This window comes from Dendrobates tinctorius, unplaced genomic scaffold, assembly GCF_039654945.1.
Source record: "Dendrobates tinctorius isolate UK_male_01 unplaced genomic scaffold, ASM3965494v1 ptg000060l, whole genome shotgun sequence".
NCBI lineage: Eukaryota > Metazoa > Chordata > Amphibia > Anura > Dendrobatidae > Dendrobates > Dendrobates tinctorius.
In genome coordinates, this window is record NW_027361728.1 from 23,853,738 (window position 1) to 23,872,059 (window position 18,322).

The window sequence follows — 18,322 nt, forward strand, 5'->3', positions numbered from 1 at the left end:
TCCAAAGCATACCACATCATCTGTAAAACACGGCGGAGGCAGTGTGATGGCTTGGGCATGCATGGCTGTCAGTGGCACTGGGTCACTAGTGTTTATTGATGATGTGACACAGGACAGAAGCAGCCAAATGAATTCTGAGGTATTCAGAGCCATACTGTGTGCTCAGATTCAGCCAAATGCAGCGAAACTGATTGGTCGTCGTTTCATACTACCGATGGACAATGACCCAAAACAAAGCCAAAGCAACCCAGGAGTTTATTAAAGCAAAGAAGTGGAATATTCTTGAATGGCCAAGTCAGTCACCTGATCTCAACCCAATTGAGCATGCACTTCACTTGTTAAAGACTAAACTTCAGACAGAAAGGCCCGCAAGCAAACAGCAACTGAAAACCACCGCAGTGAAGGCCTGGCAGAGCATCAAAAAGGAGGAAACACAGCGTCCTGGTGATGTCCATGAATTCAAGACTTCAGGCAGTCATTGCCAACAAAGGGTTTTCAACCAAGTACTAGAAATGAACATTTTATTTACAATTATTTAATCTGTCCAATTACTTTTGGTCCCTTTAAAAACTGGGTGGCACATGTTAAGGAGCTGAAACTCCTAAACCCTTCATCCAATTTTAATGTGGATACCCTCAAATGAAAGCTGAAAGTCTGAACTTCAACTGCATCTGAATTGTTTTGTTTAAAATTCATTGTGGTAATGTCTAGTTCCAAAATTAGAAAAATGTTGTCTCAAATATATATGGACCTAACTGTTTAACTCTTTCAGCAATCTCTCATACCAACTTCTTTCCCTCCTTTTGTCATGAAGCAAGAGCTAACTCTGACAAAGACTAGGTAAGAGAGCCCATATTTTATAGGGATAAAGAGTGGCTAACCAAGAACAGATGAACACAGGGATTTCCAACATGGCCGATTAACCCCTGTCCTGCTGAAATAAACACGTTTAATAAACCGGAGAAGTACTAGGGGAAAGTGGGCCGATGCAAAAGTCTGGGCACCTTGCATGGTTAGTACCTAGTAGCACCCCCTTTTGAAAGCATTACAGCTTGTAAACACTTTGTAGACAGCTAAGAGTCTTTCAATTCTTGTTTGAGGGACTTACATCCATTCTTCCTAGGAAAATGTTTCCAGTTCTGTGAAATTTCTGGGTCGTCTTGCATTCACTGCTATTTTCCTAGCCACAGATTTTCAATGATGTTCAGATTAAGGGATTGTGAGGGCCATTGTCAAACCTTCAGATTGCGCCTTTTAAGGTAGTCTATTGTGGATTTGTCTTTAGGATTATTATCCATTTGTAGAAGCCATCCTCTTTTCAACTTCAGCTTTTTTACAGATGTTATGCTTGCATCAATAATGTGTTGAAATTTCATTGAATCCATTCTCCCCTCTACCTGTGAAATATTCCCCATGCCATTGTCTGCAATACAACCCCATAGAATGATTGATCCATTCCCATGCTTAATGGTTGGCGAGATCTTCTTTACCTGAAAGTCTGTGCCCTTTTTTCTCCACACATACCTTTGATCACTGTTGCCAAAGAGTTCTATTTTACCTCATCGGTCCACAGGACTTGTTTCCAAAATGCATCAGGCTTGTTTAGATGTTCTTTTGCATACTTTATGAATTTTATGGTGAGGACGTAGGAGAGGATTCCTTCTGATGAATCTTCCATGAAGGCCATATTTATGCAGGCATCTCTGAAGAGTAGAAAAATGTACCACAACTCCAGAGTCTGCTAAATCTTTATGATGGTCTTTTGCTGAAAAGCAGGGGGTTCTGATTTTCCTCTCTAGCAATCCCACACAAGCAGGTTACTGAAAATTTTCTTGGTCTTCCAGACCTTCTCTTCACCACCACTGACAATAAGGTCTGCAAAATAAGGTCTGCAAGACTAAGCAAAATGTAAGTGAGAGCTGCTCGTAGGATTGCTGTAGAGGCAAACCAGAACCCAAGTTTGAATGATCATATATGAACATGACTTCCTCATATTTATGGATCTCTAGTATCTTCTGAATAGTATTGCCAGGATGATTTTTTTTTTGCTGTGGTGGTATATGATGTCTTGTATGTTTTTTCATGCACACTAGTATTTCTACATCACTTTGTAATATACACTTGTATTTGATTCTGGACATTGTCTAAGAACACTAGTATGATTTTGTATTAATTAATTTGTGATTATGGATAACTGTAATAATGGCATTTATTCATTTCCCTGTATTGTCTTGTCTTAATATTTCTTATAGCTTAATGGAATGGATTCTTCTTAAATTATTCACATTGAATCCAATTGTGTTATTCTGTTTCGGCACCGTTTCACTTTATATGCACACTTCACTTTATTCATTATGGCAAATGTAATATTGATCTAGTCGTTGTATCTTATAGTGACACAGAGCATTCTCTTTCTTTTTCTTGTTTCATCTTACGACTGGTACATATACCTATGATGCGATACGTTCGAGCATCGCCGACAGCGCCATGTGTGTGATGCTTGCGGTTCACTGACGTCATAGGGGAGTGTCCCCTGACCCACAGTGTCACATGGGCAGCCCGAATGCGATTAAATCTCCGGCGCTTGCAATATGCATGTAGGCACCGACAAAGTGGCCTAATTAGCGGACACCTGGGATAACAGTATATAAGATAAACCTGGGTACACAATATATTACAGCCCCCTGAGGAAGCCCACGCGAAACATGCGTTGGGACTGCAGGTCAGGAAACACAGTGAGATAATTATGGGTAAGATCAGGTGCTAAAATTGCGGGTAGCTAGTGCTCATATCTCCATAGTATATGTAATGTACCTTTCCTAGTTATGAAGTACTACTTATTAGTTACAATTAGAGTAAATGTACTGTTAACGCTTATCTCTATAGGAACGTACTATTGACATGATATTTGAGATATTACATTTATACATGGCCACCTATAGAGGCATTGATATATTTATACAGTATTTTGCTTTTCACCTGCGCTCCATGTCCCTCAGATATACGTGCTGATTCCTCACCCCCATTACCTGAGTCTTTTATTAATCTTCTTGTCTATTATTTATTATTATTGCCTCTGTCTTTTTGATACAATCGAATCTAATAAACCTTTCCAGCTCGTAAATGACTATCGCCAGCTCCGTGTTTCCTACGTTTAATATTGTACAGTTGGAGTGTATGCTCGCCTAATCTTAAATGGTCTATGTGGTAGATAAGCCATATGTAGACATATAGTGGGTATGAAAAGTATTCAGACCCTGTCCACCAACGTTCACATCCAACCTGACGGAACTGGAGAGGACCTGCAAGGAAGAATGGCAGAGGATCCCCAAATTCAGGTGTGAAAAACTTGTTGCATCATTCCCATCAAGACTCATAACTGTACTAGCTCAAAACGGTGCTTCTACTCAATACTGAGCAAAGAGTCTGAATACTTATAACCATGTGATATTTCAGTTTTTCTTTTTCTCTTTTCCCCCATGACGGCACACGGAGAGAGGTATCCACCTCAGGGACAGGAAACCTACAGGTGAAAAAGGCGGTACCTCTCTCCCACATCAGTTGGTTTCCTGTCCCTGATGGGGAACCTACAGCCGGGGACCGAACCAGTGCGGTGATAGGCAGTGGGGCTCCCTGCCTCGGCAGGGTCAGGGCATTTTCTTGCCGCCCCGAGGCACCATCACCGGGGCAGGCGGGCCATGGGAGTTAGTGGGGAGAGGCAGTGAAGATGGAAAGAAGGCTGCCGATCCGGGAAAAAAAAATAAATCGTGAGTCTCCTCCAGGGTAGTGGCGGCAGTCACTAAAGAGGAGCCCCCCCGCCAAGTGCGGGGCTCGGTGCCGCCAGTGAAGGGTGGCAGCGGCCACCGGGAGCCGTGGGACAGGGCTTCTGGAGGCCGGAGGACCGAACCAGTGCGGTGATAGGTAGTGGGGCTCCCTGCCTCGGCTGGGTCGGGGCATTTTCTTGCTGCCCCGAAGCACCACCACCAGGGCCAGCGGGCCTTGGGAGTTAGTTTGGCGAGGCAGTGAAGATGGAAAGAAGCCTGCCGATCCGGGAAAAAAAAAAAAAAAAATGGTGAGTCTCCAGGGTAGTGGCGGCGGTCACTAAAGAGGAGCCCCCCCCGCCAAGCGCGGGACTCGGTGCCGCCAGTGAAGGATAGCAGCGGCCACCGGGAGCCGCGGGACAGGGCCTCTGCAGGCCGGAGGGAGAGGGCGCAGGATGTCGTGGCGCGCGCGAGCACATTGAAGAAGGCGCAGTGCACTACTGGGAAAATTCACAGCGCGCATGCGCGGGCAGCCACTTCTGGCAGGGGCGCAGAGCATTACTGGGAGGAGTAACAGCGCGGCGCGGCGCGGCGCTCCAGAAGAAAAAAAAAAAGAAGAACCCATATTTAAACACTATTAAAGGGGCAGAGGGAATCACCATAGGTGATAAGCAGAAGATGACGCGGGGGCAGTCCCCAAGGCAGGGGCAGCAGCAATCGCAAGAGCGGCACCAGCGCACCTCGTCCCAACAGCGGCAATTCAGGATCGCGACGCAGCCAAAGCTCCACTATGGCGGCACAGCCAGAAGTGGATCCAGCGGTGGAAATAATCCCTACGCCCGAGACGGTATCTCTCGTTCCACAAGGAGGGTGAGTGATCTCCGTGAAAGTCCGCTCGATAATATGCGGTTATTAATTTCTTGCAGGGGCGTAAATGCACGGCCAAATCTAAACACACGGTATGTGCTATATGCACAGAGGAGCTACCCCCTACATGGGAGAAAAAGCTCTGCGTGGCGTGCATAGAACAGACAATCCAGGAAGAGTCCCCAAGGTTTGCTTCAGACCTCAAAACGCTGATAAGGACCCAGGTCGATAACACCCTTAAGGGCGTTAGAACCTCAAAGAAAAAACACAAATCCAGGCATAGGTCTCCAGAATCCAGTGTTAGCGAGTCAGGAAGTGAACTGACTCAAGTAATTCATCATCCTCCCAGTCCTCTTCATCATCCTCAGAAGGGGGACGCAGCTGCTTCCCCATTGAGGAAACAGACGCCCTGGTAAAAGTCGTGAGGACAACTATTGGGCTAGTAGACGAACGACCTAAGAAAACGGCCCAAGATTTAATGTTCAGTGGACTAGAACCAAAAAAAAAAACGGAGGGCTTTCCCGATAAATGAGAAAATCCACTCCCTAATTAAACGAGAGTGGAAAAAGCCAGACAAGAAAGACCTCGTAACACCTAAGAGGAAATACCCTTTTGACGACCCAGCTTGCTCCCTATGGAGCAGAGCACCTAAACTAGACGTAGCTGTGGCAAAAGCTTCTAAAAAATTTGCACTGCCCTTCGAGGACATGGGCACCTTAAAGGACCCAATGGATAAAAAAGCAGAAACTTTTTTAAAAAATGCTTAGGAAGCAGCAGGAGGTGGACTAAAGCCAGCCATAGCAGCCACGTGCACGGCACGCGCCCTAATGATCTGGTTGGATCACTTAGATTCCCAAATAAAAGAAGAGTCTCAAGAGAAACGATGCAAAGATCAGTTTCCGTAATGAAGGGAGCAGCAGCTTTCCTGGCGGATGCGTCAGTAGACTCGACTAGGTTGGCAGCCAGAGCAGCCTCCTTCTCAAATGCTGCGAGACGTGCCTTATGGCTAAAATGCTGTCCAGGAGACTTGCAGACTAAAACCAAATTGTGCGCAATCCCGTACGAGGGGGAATTTTTATTTGGCCATCGCTAGATGACATCTTGGACAAGGCAGGGGACAAGAAAAAGTCCTTTCCTGGGTTCCCTAGTCAGTCATACAGACGGCCTTTTCGGAACAGAAGGTTTATGTGACGAAGACCCCCAAAAGGGAACAAAGAAGGATGGGAGGATAAAAGAAATAAAAACAAAGGCTTTATGTTTAACAAACCTCCCAACAACAAAAAGTCACAATGAGGTTGCTCCCAGGGCCGGGGGAAGATTGACCTACTTTCTCCAGGCCTGGGAAAAAATATCCGCGAGCTCGTGGATATTGAGCATAATAAAGGAAGGTCTAAGGCTAAAATTCAATACCCTTCCAAACAATTCTTTTGTGATAATGCCCCAAAAGACATCACACGAGCAGCTGCCCCTTCAACAAGAAATCGCAAGTCTAAGGGAGAAAGGTATTACAAGACGTCCCCTACCAGGACAGAGGCATAGGCTTCTAACTCCCCTCTCTTTCTCTGCAAAAAGCCAGACGGAACATACAGGGTAATCATAAATCTAAGACGACTGAACAAGTTCCTGGAAATTCAGCATTTCAAAATGGAGACAATAAAATCTTGCGTAAAAATGCTTCCCCCATCATGCTTCATGGCTATATTAGACCTGAGGGACGCATATTACCATGTGCCTATTCACAGAGACCACAGGAAATACCTCAGGGTGGCGGTGACGATCCAGGGGGAGATAAAACATTATCAGTTCAGAGCCCTCCCCTTCGGGCTAGCCATTGCACCAAGAGTATTTACGAAAATAACGTCAGAAGTAATGGCCCACATAAGAGAGCAGAACATCCTGATAGTCCCATACCTTTACGATCTCTTAGTTGTAGGCGTCACCTTTCACCACTGCGAACAACAATTGGACATGGTCATGAGATCTCTAGTGAATCTAGGATGGATGCTGAATTTGCCCAAATCCAGACTTGTACCAAGTTAGATACAGGAATACTTGGGGATAATACTGGACTCAACCCAACAAAAATGTTATCTTCCGCAGACGAAGATTCAAAATATGACACTGATGGTGTCACAAATGATAGCTTCCCCAGTCACTACCCTGAGAAAAGCAATGTCCCTACTGGGATCAATGACAGCTTGCATGCCAGCGGTACAATGGGCACAAAGCCGTACTCGGGACCTACAGTGGGAAATATTAGACGTGGACATTTCCCTACACGGGAATTTAGACAGGCAATTAAACATATCACCAAACACAATACACTCCTTAACATGGTGGGTGGATCCAGTCAATCTAACCAAGGGGGTTCCTTGGGCGTTACCAGTGACAAAGATCCTAACCACAGATGCAAGTCCCTGGAGGTGGGGTGCACATTTAGGCAGCCAGGTGGCACAGGGGCCCTGGACTCAGGGAAGAGTCAGCTTCCTCAAACATGAAAGAGTTACTGGCAGTAAAACTAGCGCTCGTTCACTTTCTGGATTCACTCCGCTCCCAACACACAAGGGTCTTCTCAGACAACCAGGTAGTGGTAGCATATCTAAACCACCAAGGGGGCACCAGGTCTCAAGCACTGATGGAGGTAACAAAATCCATCTTCCACCTAGCAGAAAACAATCTAGAATCTCTAACAGCCCTCCACATAAAAGGCTCAGAAAACCGAACAGCAGACTTCTTAAGCAGAACACGCCTAAAACAAGGGGAGTGGGAACTAAGCCAGTTAGTCTTCAACCAGATTGTGAAACTCTGGGGCAGGCCAGAAATAGACTTATTTGCAAACAGTCAGAACCGGAAGTTGGAAACCTTCTGCTCGATCGATCCCCGGGGGGCCCAGTAGTCCTAGACGCCTTCACAATACCCTGGGATTATCATCTGGCTTACGCTTTCCCACTAATATCTCTCATCCCCTTAGTACTGAGGAAAATACGGGGGGGACAAAGCGACGGTAGTGGTAATAGCGCCCTTCTGGACTTAGAATATGGTTCCCCTGGCAGAGAAGAATGTACGGACATTGTGACAGACCCCTGGGTTCTACCAGAAACTCCAGATCTTCTATCCCAGTGACCAGTGTATCAACCCCATATAAAAAACTTACACATGACAGCTTGGCTTTTGAGAGGGAACTCCTAAGCAATAGGGGCTTCTCATCAAACTTGGTATCCACACTACTACAAAGCAGAAAGCCAGCAACCACTAAAGCATATGGGAAAACATGGAAAAAATTCATGTCAGTATCAGGCTCTGACCCAACGGGGAAAATCCCAATAGACAAAACTCGAATTCCTACAGAAGGGGTTGGAAAAGGGGTTAGCTACCAGGACCTCAAAAGTACAGGTGGCGGCCTTGGGAGCTTTGTATAACCATGACCTAGCCAAAAATAGGTGGGTTATGAGATTTATTAGAGCCTCAAGTAGATCCAGGCCGATCCCCCTACGCACCCCCCGGGATCTAAACCTAGTGCTAAACACACTAACCAAATCTCCCTTCGAACCCCTAGTGGAGGCTCCCTTAAAAATATTGTCCCTTAAGACCTCCCTCCTCGTAGCCTTAACTTCTGCCCGCCGCATTAGTGATATGCAAGCTTTGTCTGCCCACTCACCCTTCACGTAAGTACTGGATGATAGGGTAATTCTTAGAACCGACCCAGCATATCTCCCCAAGGTATCGTCACAGTTTCATAGGACCCAGGAGATCTCCCTGCCCTCCTTCTGTCCCAATCCCAAGAACAAAACAGAAGAGGTACTACACACTTTAGATGTAAAAAGGTGCCTGGTCCAATACTTGACAACCACAAGGGGGTTTAGGAAGGATAGGGCTCTGTTTGTCTGCTTTCAGGGTCAAAAAGCATCGAAGGCCACGCTGGCGAGATGGATAAGAGAGGCCATCACCCTATCCTACTCCTCTTGCGGGGCGGCCATCCGAGAGGACGTAAGGGCCCATTCAACCAGGGCAGTGGCGTCATCCTGGACGGAGAAAGCCGGCGCTTCAATAGACCAGATATGTAGAGCTGCCACTTGGTCTTCCCCCTCTACATTTTTCAGACATTACCCTCTAGACTTGACCTCCTCTTCAGATCTCACCTTTGGGAAAAGGGTTCTGGAGGCGGTGGTCCCTCCCTAGATGTACAATCTTTATAATTCTCTCCGTGGTGCCGTCATGGGGGAAAGAGAAAATTGTAGTTACTTACCGATAACGGTATTTCTCGGATCCCATGACGGCACCCGTACATCCCCTCCCTTTCACACACAGGTGTGCACATTAGAGTGAGTTAGTTAGCGTCAGTACTTAGCCACGCGGTGCCTCTATTAAGCTTAATTTGATTAATTTTGGATTTTTATATAACCAATTGAGTTGCAGCTGAAAGTTCTGTGTAATGCTCTGTAAACCAACTGATGTGGGAGAGAGGTACCGCCTTTTTCACTTGTAGATTTCCTGTCCCTGAGGGCGGATTCCTCTCTCTCCGTGGTGCAGTCATGGGATCAGAGAAATACCGTTATCGGTAAGTAACTACGATTTTTAATAAATTTGCAAAAATTTCTACATTTTTTTTTCATTCAAGATGGGGTGCAAGTGTACATTAATGAGAAAAAATGAACTTTTTTGAATTTATCAAATGGCTGCAATGAAACAAAGAGTGAAAAATTTAAAGGGGTCTGAATACTTGATTATGCCATCTGCTCAGATTTTCTATAGGTACTAGCCAGGAAGGGTGCACAAACTTTTGCATTAGCCCAGTTTCATTTTTTAATTTTTGAAGTGTGAAGGATCAAAATGTGTTTTTTGCCTAAAACACAAAAGAACGGTGTTATCTTTAAACTTTCGGTCTTGTAAAGATCTTTTAATTCAACTTGCTTAACTGTTATAAAAGTAATTTTGACCATGTTTGCACAAACTTTATAAATTATCAAAATGCAAACTCAACGAATAGAAGAAAAATCTAAATAAAAATCAATATTTGATGTAGTCTTTTACCGACAAAACAGCATCATTTCTTCTAGGTACACCTGCACATAGTTTCTGAAGGAACACAGCATATAGGCTGTTCAAAATATCTAGAGAGAACTAACCACATCTGGGGAAAACTTGCGTAAATTCTCCGGTCTCCTCATGTAATACCAGACATATTTGATGATGTTGTGATCAGGTATGTGTGCAGCCGTATCACTTCCAGGACTCCGTGTTCTTCTTTACGATGAAGATAATTTGTGATGACATGGGTTGTATGTCTATGGTCATTGTCTTGCTGCTGAATAAATTTAGAGCCAGACGCCTCCCTGATGATAATGCAGGATGATACGTATCTGCCTGTATTTCCTAGCATTGAATGACACCATTAATCCTTACCCAATTCCACAATGCCATCTGGCGAAATGCAGCTCAAAACTTGCAAACACACTGCCTGTAGACATAGATTATTGTACTGCTCTCCAGCTCTTAGGAGAACAAGCAGTCTTTGCTTACAGAAAAATAATTTCACATTTGGTCTCATCAGTCTAGAGCACCTACTGCCATATTTCTGTACCCTATTTCATATGTTTTAGAGCATAGTTGAGTCACTTTTCCTTGTTTCCACGTCAAAGCTCTGGCTTTTTTGCCGCAATTCTTCCATGAAGATCACTTCTTGACAAACTACTCCGAACATTAGATGGGTAAGCTGGGTCCCACTGGTTACTTTCAGTTCTGAGCTGATGGCACTGCTGGACATTTTCCTACTTCAGAATTAATAAGAATTGTGTGAACTGCTGCAGTTGGTTTCTTTGGGCAACCATAGCCCATATGGTCGTCACCGTTGCCCCTTTCTTGGTGCTTCTTCATAAGAGCTTCATGACACCAAGAAAGCGGAGGAATAAACACCATAATGCCAAAATATCAGCAAATATTAAAGAAGTCTTTTATGTAATAGTATCAAATTTAAAATTTAAAATTTTCACATAGATAAATAGTACAGCATTTAACACAAAACAGATAGTTGTTAATACATGAGCCCGGGAGAAGCCTGATGGAAAAACAATCCTGCATATAGTACAGCATTTAACACAAAACAGATAGTTGTTAATACATGAGCCGGGAGAAGCCGGATGGAAAAACAATCCTGCATACAGACATGGACAAAAATGGGCTAGGGAGCAAAAAATGCTAACTCCCTAATTAAAGTCATATCCCTACGTCTATAGTGTAATGCCATAGGTAAATTAAACCTAGTTACCATATATTACTATTCCCTGTGGTAGATCTCTATACACATGTAGACATAACATGTGGGTGGACCCAGGTATATGGGACAAAAACATGTGGCATAAAGACAGTAGTTAGGGGTTAATCTTACCCATGCCCTTTGTCTGACATGCAGGAACGCGCCCCTACGCGCGTTTCACGGTCGCTTCCTCGGGGGGGCCTTAAAGAGCTTCAACAGCAAATCTTCACACCTTTGCCTGGGAGAGACCTTGCTGATGCAGTGTAACTACCTGGTGTCTGTTGCTGTGCTCACAGTTTATGACCAGTGACATGCAACGGTCTACCACAAGCTCACCTTTGTATGACAGTTTTAAATCTCCTATACAGCCGTTTATGTTTTAGTTAATGATTGTTTCAACCATTATCACCTGTTTGGTATAACTGGTTACTCATACACCAGACTTTAATTGTACAAAATACCTGACTTTTTGTGAGAGTACCTAGAAGTATTGATGCTTTTATGCTGTTTTGAAGCCAAAGGGTGGTCACACCAAATATTGATTTTAATTATATTTCTTCTCTTTTGTTCATTGATAAAAAAAAAAGTATTAACGCTTTTGTTTCTATAAAATATCTTACTTTGTAGCATTTTTTCCAGTGTACTGGACAAACACAATTGTTTTTTTAACACATACACAATGCGAAGGATATCTACATGAGAATGGCAGTTGGAGCAGACTTACACATAACCGGAGAAATCTTTTGTCATAGTACGTAGATGGTGTTACTACAAACAACTTCTTTCCATGACTTCCAAATCGTACAGGTACTACAAGAAAAAATAAATTTTTTAGTATATGATGTGGTTAGTTTAAATTTAATAATCAACTAAACCTTACAGAAGGGAAAGACAAAACCTTGGAACTTTAGGAAAGCTAAATTCACTTGATTAAGGGGAGAGATTAGCCTTGTAGACTCGGCTCATGTCCTGCTAATTGGAGGTACAAAACATAAATGGGGAGTGTTTAACGAAAGACTACTAAAATCCAGTAGAAAGTTTACACCTTCTGGTAATAAAATGTCCAGGAATAATAAAAAAACATGGATAAATAGGGCAGTACCAAGTATAAGACAAAAACAAAGGGCATTTAAAACCTTGAAAGACGAGAAGTCAGATATGGCAATGCAGGACTGTAAAGATCTCAACAGGAAATGTAAAAAAGAAATCAAAGTACAAAGTTACCAAAGAAATGAATCGCCAGCGACACTAAATTAAATCAAAACAGTTTTATAAATAACAGTATATTAATGCCCAAAAAGAGAACATTTGATAGCAACAGTACCTTAAAAATGATTATAGCAATGTAATTAAAGAGTTCAAAGAGAAAGCTGAGATATAACACACAATTTTCATCCGTATTCACTAATGAGCTGCCTGTGCCAGGCATCGTTTAGTGAGGCAGAAATGAAAATTCACCACCCAATATAACTAACTTAACACAAGAACGGCTGTGTCTGGCCAAATTAAATATTGACAAAGTTCCCGGGCCTGATAGCATTCATCCACGGATACTGAGGAAGCTGAGCTCAGTATTTGACAGGACGCTGTATCTTATCTTCTTGGATTCTCTTGTAACAGGGGTGGTGACACAACATTGGAGAATAAAATGAAAACCTGGCACTCAACTTAATGCTTGGTGAGGCAGTTTATTGTAGTACCAGAAAACGTTTCGGTCAATATAGACCTTCATCAGTTACGTGCTAGTAAAAAAAAGGAGGGCGCTTTTTATGTTATTCACTGATAACGCCAGTGGACAAGTGGTGTTTACCCACGTCCAGGAGGACCAGGCTGCGCTGATATTTTCAACTATTAAGATTATCCTGCGTTACAGCAGCATTCTGGCCATTTGATTACCGGCGTTATCAGTGAACATAAAAAGCGCCCTCCTTCAAGCTACTTTCAAACATACTAGCACGTAACTGATGAAGGTCTATATTGACCAAAACGTTTTCTGGTACAATAAACTGCCTCACCAAGCATTAAGTTGAGTGCCAGGTTTTCATTTTATCATATATGGTTTGGGAACCTAACTTGGCACCACTACAGTAGTGCACACGGTGCTTTCTACTACAACATTGGAGAATGACTGACGTGGTACCAACATTTAAGAAAGGTAGCTACCATGGAGTAAGTACATTTTTGAGGGCATCATAAGAGATGACCTGAAATGACTAATGCACCTAGGTTGGAGTAATCCTATTGCTGCATATACATTGAGTGGAAATATAATGGGGATTACAGAACAGGAGATGGACTTGGGCATTCTGGTTACAAGTAAGATGAGCAGCAGCACTCAATGTCAGGCAGCAGCTGCAAAAGCAAACAAGAGTTTAGGGTGTAGAAGAATAAGAATAATAAGAATACAAAAAAATACCATGATCCCAGTGTATTACCATCTCTCTATAAATGACATCAAAGGACATATCTTGAATGTGGGATACAGTTTTGGGCTCCATATTTTAAAAAGGATATTCAGGAGTTGGGGTTAAATTGATTCTAACTCCTGAATATCCTTTTTTATTTTTCAGTCAATTTGACAGAGTGAGGGCTTGTTTTTTTGTGGGACGAGTTGTACTTTTGAACATCACCACTGATTTTACCATATAATGTACTTGAAAACGGGGAAAAAAAATTCCAAGTGTTTTTCTTTTTAAACATGTTCACTAAATGCTAAACTGACCTCCTGTCATTATGATTCTCCAGGTCATTACAAGTTTGCAGATGCCAAACATGTGTAGGTTCTTTATTATTTAAGTGGTGAAAAAAAAATCTAGTTTGTGCTTAAAAAACAAAAAAAAACAAAATGGAGACATATAGCGTCACTATCTATCAGGATCTGGGGCTGGGTGAAGAGTTATTTTCTGCACGCCGAGCTGACGTTTTTACTGATGCCATTTTGGGCTAGATACGATCTTTTGATCGCCTGTTATTGCATTCTATTGCAATGTTGCAGTGATCAAAAAAAAAAAAAAAAGTTTCTTGCATTTTGATTCTTTTTCTCATTACAGTTTCCCGATTGGATTATTTTTAAAATTTTGATCGAGCAGGCATTTCTGAACACAGCGCTATCAAATATGTGCATTTTTGAATTGTTTTATTTTGAATGGGGCAAAAGGGGGTGCGATTTGAAATGTTGTATTTTTTTTTAAAAGTTTTTTCTACTTTCTACTCGCTTCAATTCCTTAGGAGACTTGAAGCTGCAATCATACTATCCTACTATGTGTGGCAAAAATAATCATCTCCTATAGGAAATCTGCAATGACAAGCATGGGGGTCTTCAGCAGACTCCAGGCTGTCATCCCATCAGCACCCCGAGATCATGTGACGGGTGCCGATGGGTAGGGTTTGTGATGCGCTTCAGGCACAAATGTGTTAAATGCCGCTGTTAGAACCTGACAGCAGCATTTAACATGTTAGCCACGGATGGATCGCGATTTCACCAGCAGCTGGTAGGGGCACATGACAGTTGATCAGAAAAGAGGAGGGCTCCGAGCTGGAGCCTGCATCAAATGCTGGAACACGACTTATGATGTACCTATAAGTCATATGTCGTGAAGGGATTAAAGGTGGGAAACTAGATTACTACAAGCAATGGAAGGTCTTATAATGAGAGGTTGGAAAAGTTGGACTTGTTTAGCTTAGAAAAATCACCCCAGAGGTGATCTCATTTACATTTATAAATACATGTGTGATCAACAAGAAGGTCTGGAACATGACTTACTCCTTCCACAGACTGGACTAAGGACCAGGGGGCATTCACTACATGTGGAAGAAAGACGATTCTAGTGTCTAAATAGGAAGGGGTTCTTTACAGTTAAGAGCAGTCAGACTGAGGAATGCCCTGGCAATTCTAATGGCAGACACTAGAACAGTATTTAAGAAAAAAAAAGGCAAATGACATTGTGTGTTATAGCTAATTTAGCGATAGCGAATGGATAACTAGAGGTGAAAGCCTGACTTTGCTGGACCTATGGGCCCAACACATGAAGGCCGGCGTTATTCACACAGCCCGCGATGAGATGTGCTGGAGTCAGATGAGCCAGATTCATGAATAGGCCGCCGACTGAATAGCGTCAACTTTTATGCGCCGCACCACAAGCCTTACTCCAGTCCCTGCTGGTGTAAAATTTGTGGCGTAGCGGACGGCGCAGTTCATCATAAATTTGAGGAGTGGAGATCGCTGTGACCAGCGACCCGCCACCCAGCCTACGTCACTGCTGTGGTCGGTGGCCCACTATACAGTGCGTGTGCCACAGATGTGGTCAGTGACCCGCCACCCAGCGCACGTCACTGCTGTGGTCGGTGGCCCACTCTCCAGTGCGTGTGCCACAGATGTGGTCAGTAACCCGCCACCCAGCGTATGTCACTGCTGTAGTCGGTGGCCCACTATCCAGTGCGTGTGCCACAGATGTGGTCAGTGACCCGCCACCCAGCATACATCACTGCTGTGGACGGTGGCCCACTGTCCAGTGCATGTGCCACAGATGTGGTCAGTGACCCGTACGTCACTGCTGTGGTCGGTGGCCCACTGTCCAGTGCGTGTGCCACAGATGTGGTCAGCAACCCGCCACCCAGCGTATGTCACTGCTGTAGTCGGTGGCCCACTATCCAGTGCGTGTGCCACAGATGTGGTCAGTAACCCGCCACCCAGCGTATGTCACTGCTGTAGTCGGTGGCCCACTATCCAGTGCGTGTGCCACAGATGTGGTCAGTGACCCGCCACCCAGCATACATCACTGCTGTGGACGGTGGCCCACTGTCCAGTGCATGTGCCACAGATGTGGTCAGTGACCCGTACGTCACTGCTGTGGTCGGTGGCCCACTGTCCAGTGCGTGTGCCACAGATGTGGTCAGCAACCCGCCACCCAGCGTATGTCACTGCTGTAGTCGGTGGCCCACTATCCAGTGCGTGTGCCACAGATGTGGTCAGTGACCCGCCACCCAGCGTACGTCACTGCTGTGGTCAGTGGCCCACTGTCCAGTGCGTGTGCCACAGATGTGGTCAGTGACCCGCCACCCAGCGTACGTCACTGCTGTGGTCAGTGGCCCACTGTCCAGTGCGTGTGCCACAGATGTGGTCAGTGACCCGCCACCCAGCGTATGTCACTGCTGTGGTCGATGGCCCACTGTCCAGTGCATGTGCCACAGATGTGGTCAGTGACCCACCACCCAGCGTACGTCACTGCTGTGGTTGGCGGCCCACTGTCCAGTGCATGTGCCACAGATGTGGTCAGTGACCCGCCACCCAGCGTACGTCACTGCTGTGGTCGTTGGCCCACTGTCCAGTGTGTGTGCTATAGATGTGGTCAGTGACCCACCACCCAGCGTATGTCACTGCTGTGGTCGGTGGCCCACTCTCCAGTGTGTGTGCTATAGATGTGGTCAGTGACCCACCACCCAGCGTATGTCACTGCTGTGGTCGGTGGCCCACTCTCCAGTGTGTGTGCTATAGATGTGGTCAGTGACCCGCCACCCAGCGTACGTCACTGCTGTGGTCGGTGGCCCACTCTCCAATGTGTGTGCTATAGATGTGGTCAGTGACCCGCCACCCAGCGTACGTCACTGCTGTGGTCAGTGGCCCACTGTCCAGTGCGTGTGCCACAGATGTGGTCAGTGACCCGCCACCCAGCGTACGTCACTGCTGTGGTCGGTGGCCCACTGTCCAGTGTGTGTGCTATAGATGTGGTCAGTGACCCACCACCCAGCGTACATCACTGCTGGGGTCGGTGGCCCACTGTCCAGTGCGTGTGCCATAGACGTGGTCAGTGACCGCCACCCAGCGTACATCACTGCTGTGGTCGGTGGCCCACTGTCCAGTGTGTGTGCTATAGATGTGGTCAGTGACCCGCCACCCAGCGTACATCACTGCTGTGGTCGGTGGCCCACTGTCCAGTGTGTGTGCTATAGATGTGGTCAGTGACCCGCCACCCAGCGTACATCACTGCTGTGGTCGGTGGCCCACTGACCAGTGCATGTGCCACAGATGTGGTCAGTGACCGCCACCCAGCGCATGTCACTGCTGTGGTCGGCGGCCCACTGTCCAGTGCATGTGCCACAGATGTGGTCAGTGACCGCCACCCAGCGCATGTCACAACCGTGGCCTGTGACCCACTGACCAGTGCGTGTGCCACAGCGGTGTCCAGCGACCTGTCATCTTCCATCCTAAGGAGTCATTATCCACCCCTGATGTAAGGTGTCTCACTCCCGCCATTGGTGCCAGTATTCCCGCATTAGCCCCCCCTGCACTACACAGGGTTCCCCCTCCAAGACCTGACGTCCTGCACACACATCCCCTCAATGTCAGCTACCAAGGTCACCGGGCCTGGCTCCCGCTTGCCCTGACACACAGAGCTCCTCACCCGCAGCCGCCGGCAGTGCTGTCCTCGCCAGGCCGCTCCTCCCCAGCACTCCGCGCGGTGCCGGCTGCACACGGCAGACAAGCGAAGTCGCCACCGAGCGCAGGAGGCTCATGGCCGCCATGTTTACTGAGGGCAGGCGCGTAGTGATGTGTCGTTCGTGAACGATCCGATACAAAGAGCCGGCTATCTGCTGTGACCGAAATGAGCCGGCTCTGCAGGTGAATGAGCCGTTTTGTTTTTTCCTGGCGCCTGGAAGCAGTGAATCCTGACTGTGACTCATCTGGGGGGAGGAGCGGTCAGGAGAGGAGGAGCTGTGGATAAATGCACGTGAGTTAACCCTTCAGTCCCAAATATATCCTGCCAGTTCCTCCATGGCATATATAGTGTGTGACTATGTGTAAGAGGAGGGACGCAGCACGTTGTCATCATCATCATCCTCTGCAATGACCTGTGCGTTACCTTTAGCCCCAAATAAAGCTCCACTTTCCTGGCCCCTCATCCCTGGCGTATACATACAGTATATGGGCTGTGTAGGAGGAGAGGCTCCGCACATTGTCTGGTATATCATCATCTCATAGTGTTAGGCCGGGTTCACATTGCGTTTATGGCCCTGCGTCCAACGGGATCGTTAGCGGCACTAACGCTGTAACGGATGAGGTAACGCCCCCATTGGCCGCAATGCTACTAAGGAGTACTAACGCATCCAAAATCGGCCTGATGCGTTACTTCATGACGCCCCCTGGAACGCTGTCTGCAGCATTTGTGGGGGCGTCATGATGTAACAGGACAAGGATTCAGGACAACACTACAGGGAGGAGGACAGACGGCGGCAGTTGTTGCTGCTAATGGCTTACAATCACTTGTAAGGGACGCACGTGATTCTTGTGCGAGTCTCACGCACGAAAACCTGGCACTGCCACCAGCACTCGGACCGGAGCGTGTGGTTACATGTACTTCTATGCAGCCGCACGCTCCAGTCCCATGGTATAATACAGCACAGCATGGTATATAGCCCCCCCAGCATGGTATAATACAGCCCA

General features: G+C 45.9%; 1 protein-coding gene across 1 annotated transcript in view; it reads right to left on the reverse strand.

Moving 5' to 3' along the window:
- Nucleotides 1–17,484, reverse strand: part of NDUFB5 (NADH:ubiquinone oxidoreductase subunit B5) — a 39,753-nt gene extending 22,269 nt beyond the window's left edge. Inside the window, exons 1-2 of the mRNA XM_073578784.1 lie at nucleotides 17,283–17,484; nucleotides 11,606–11,691 (exon numbers count right to left, since the gene is read on the reverse strand). Of these exons, the coding sequence (XP_073434885.1) occupies nucleotides 11,606–11,691; nucleotides 17,283–17,403 (207 nt within the window). The 5' untranslated portion in view covers nucleotides 17,404–17,484. The remainder of the gene's footprint in view (nucleotides 1–11,605; nucleotides 11,692–17,282) is intronic.
- Between the last annotated feature and the right edge of the window lie 838 nt (nucleotides 17,485–18,322).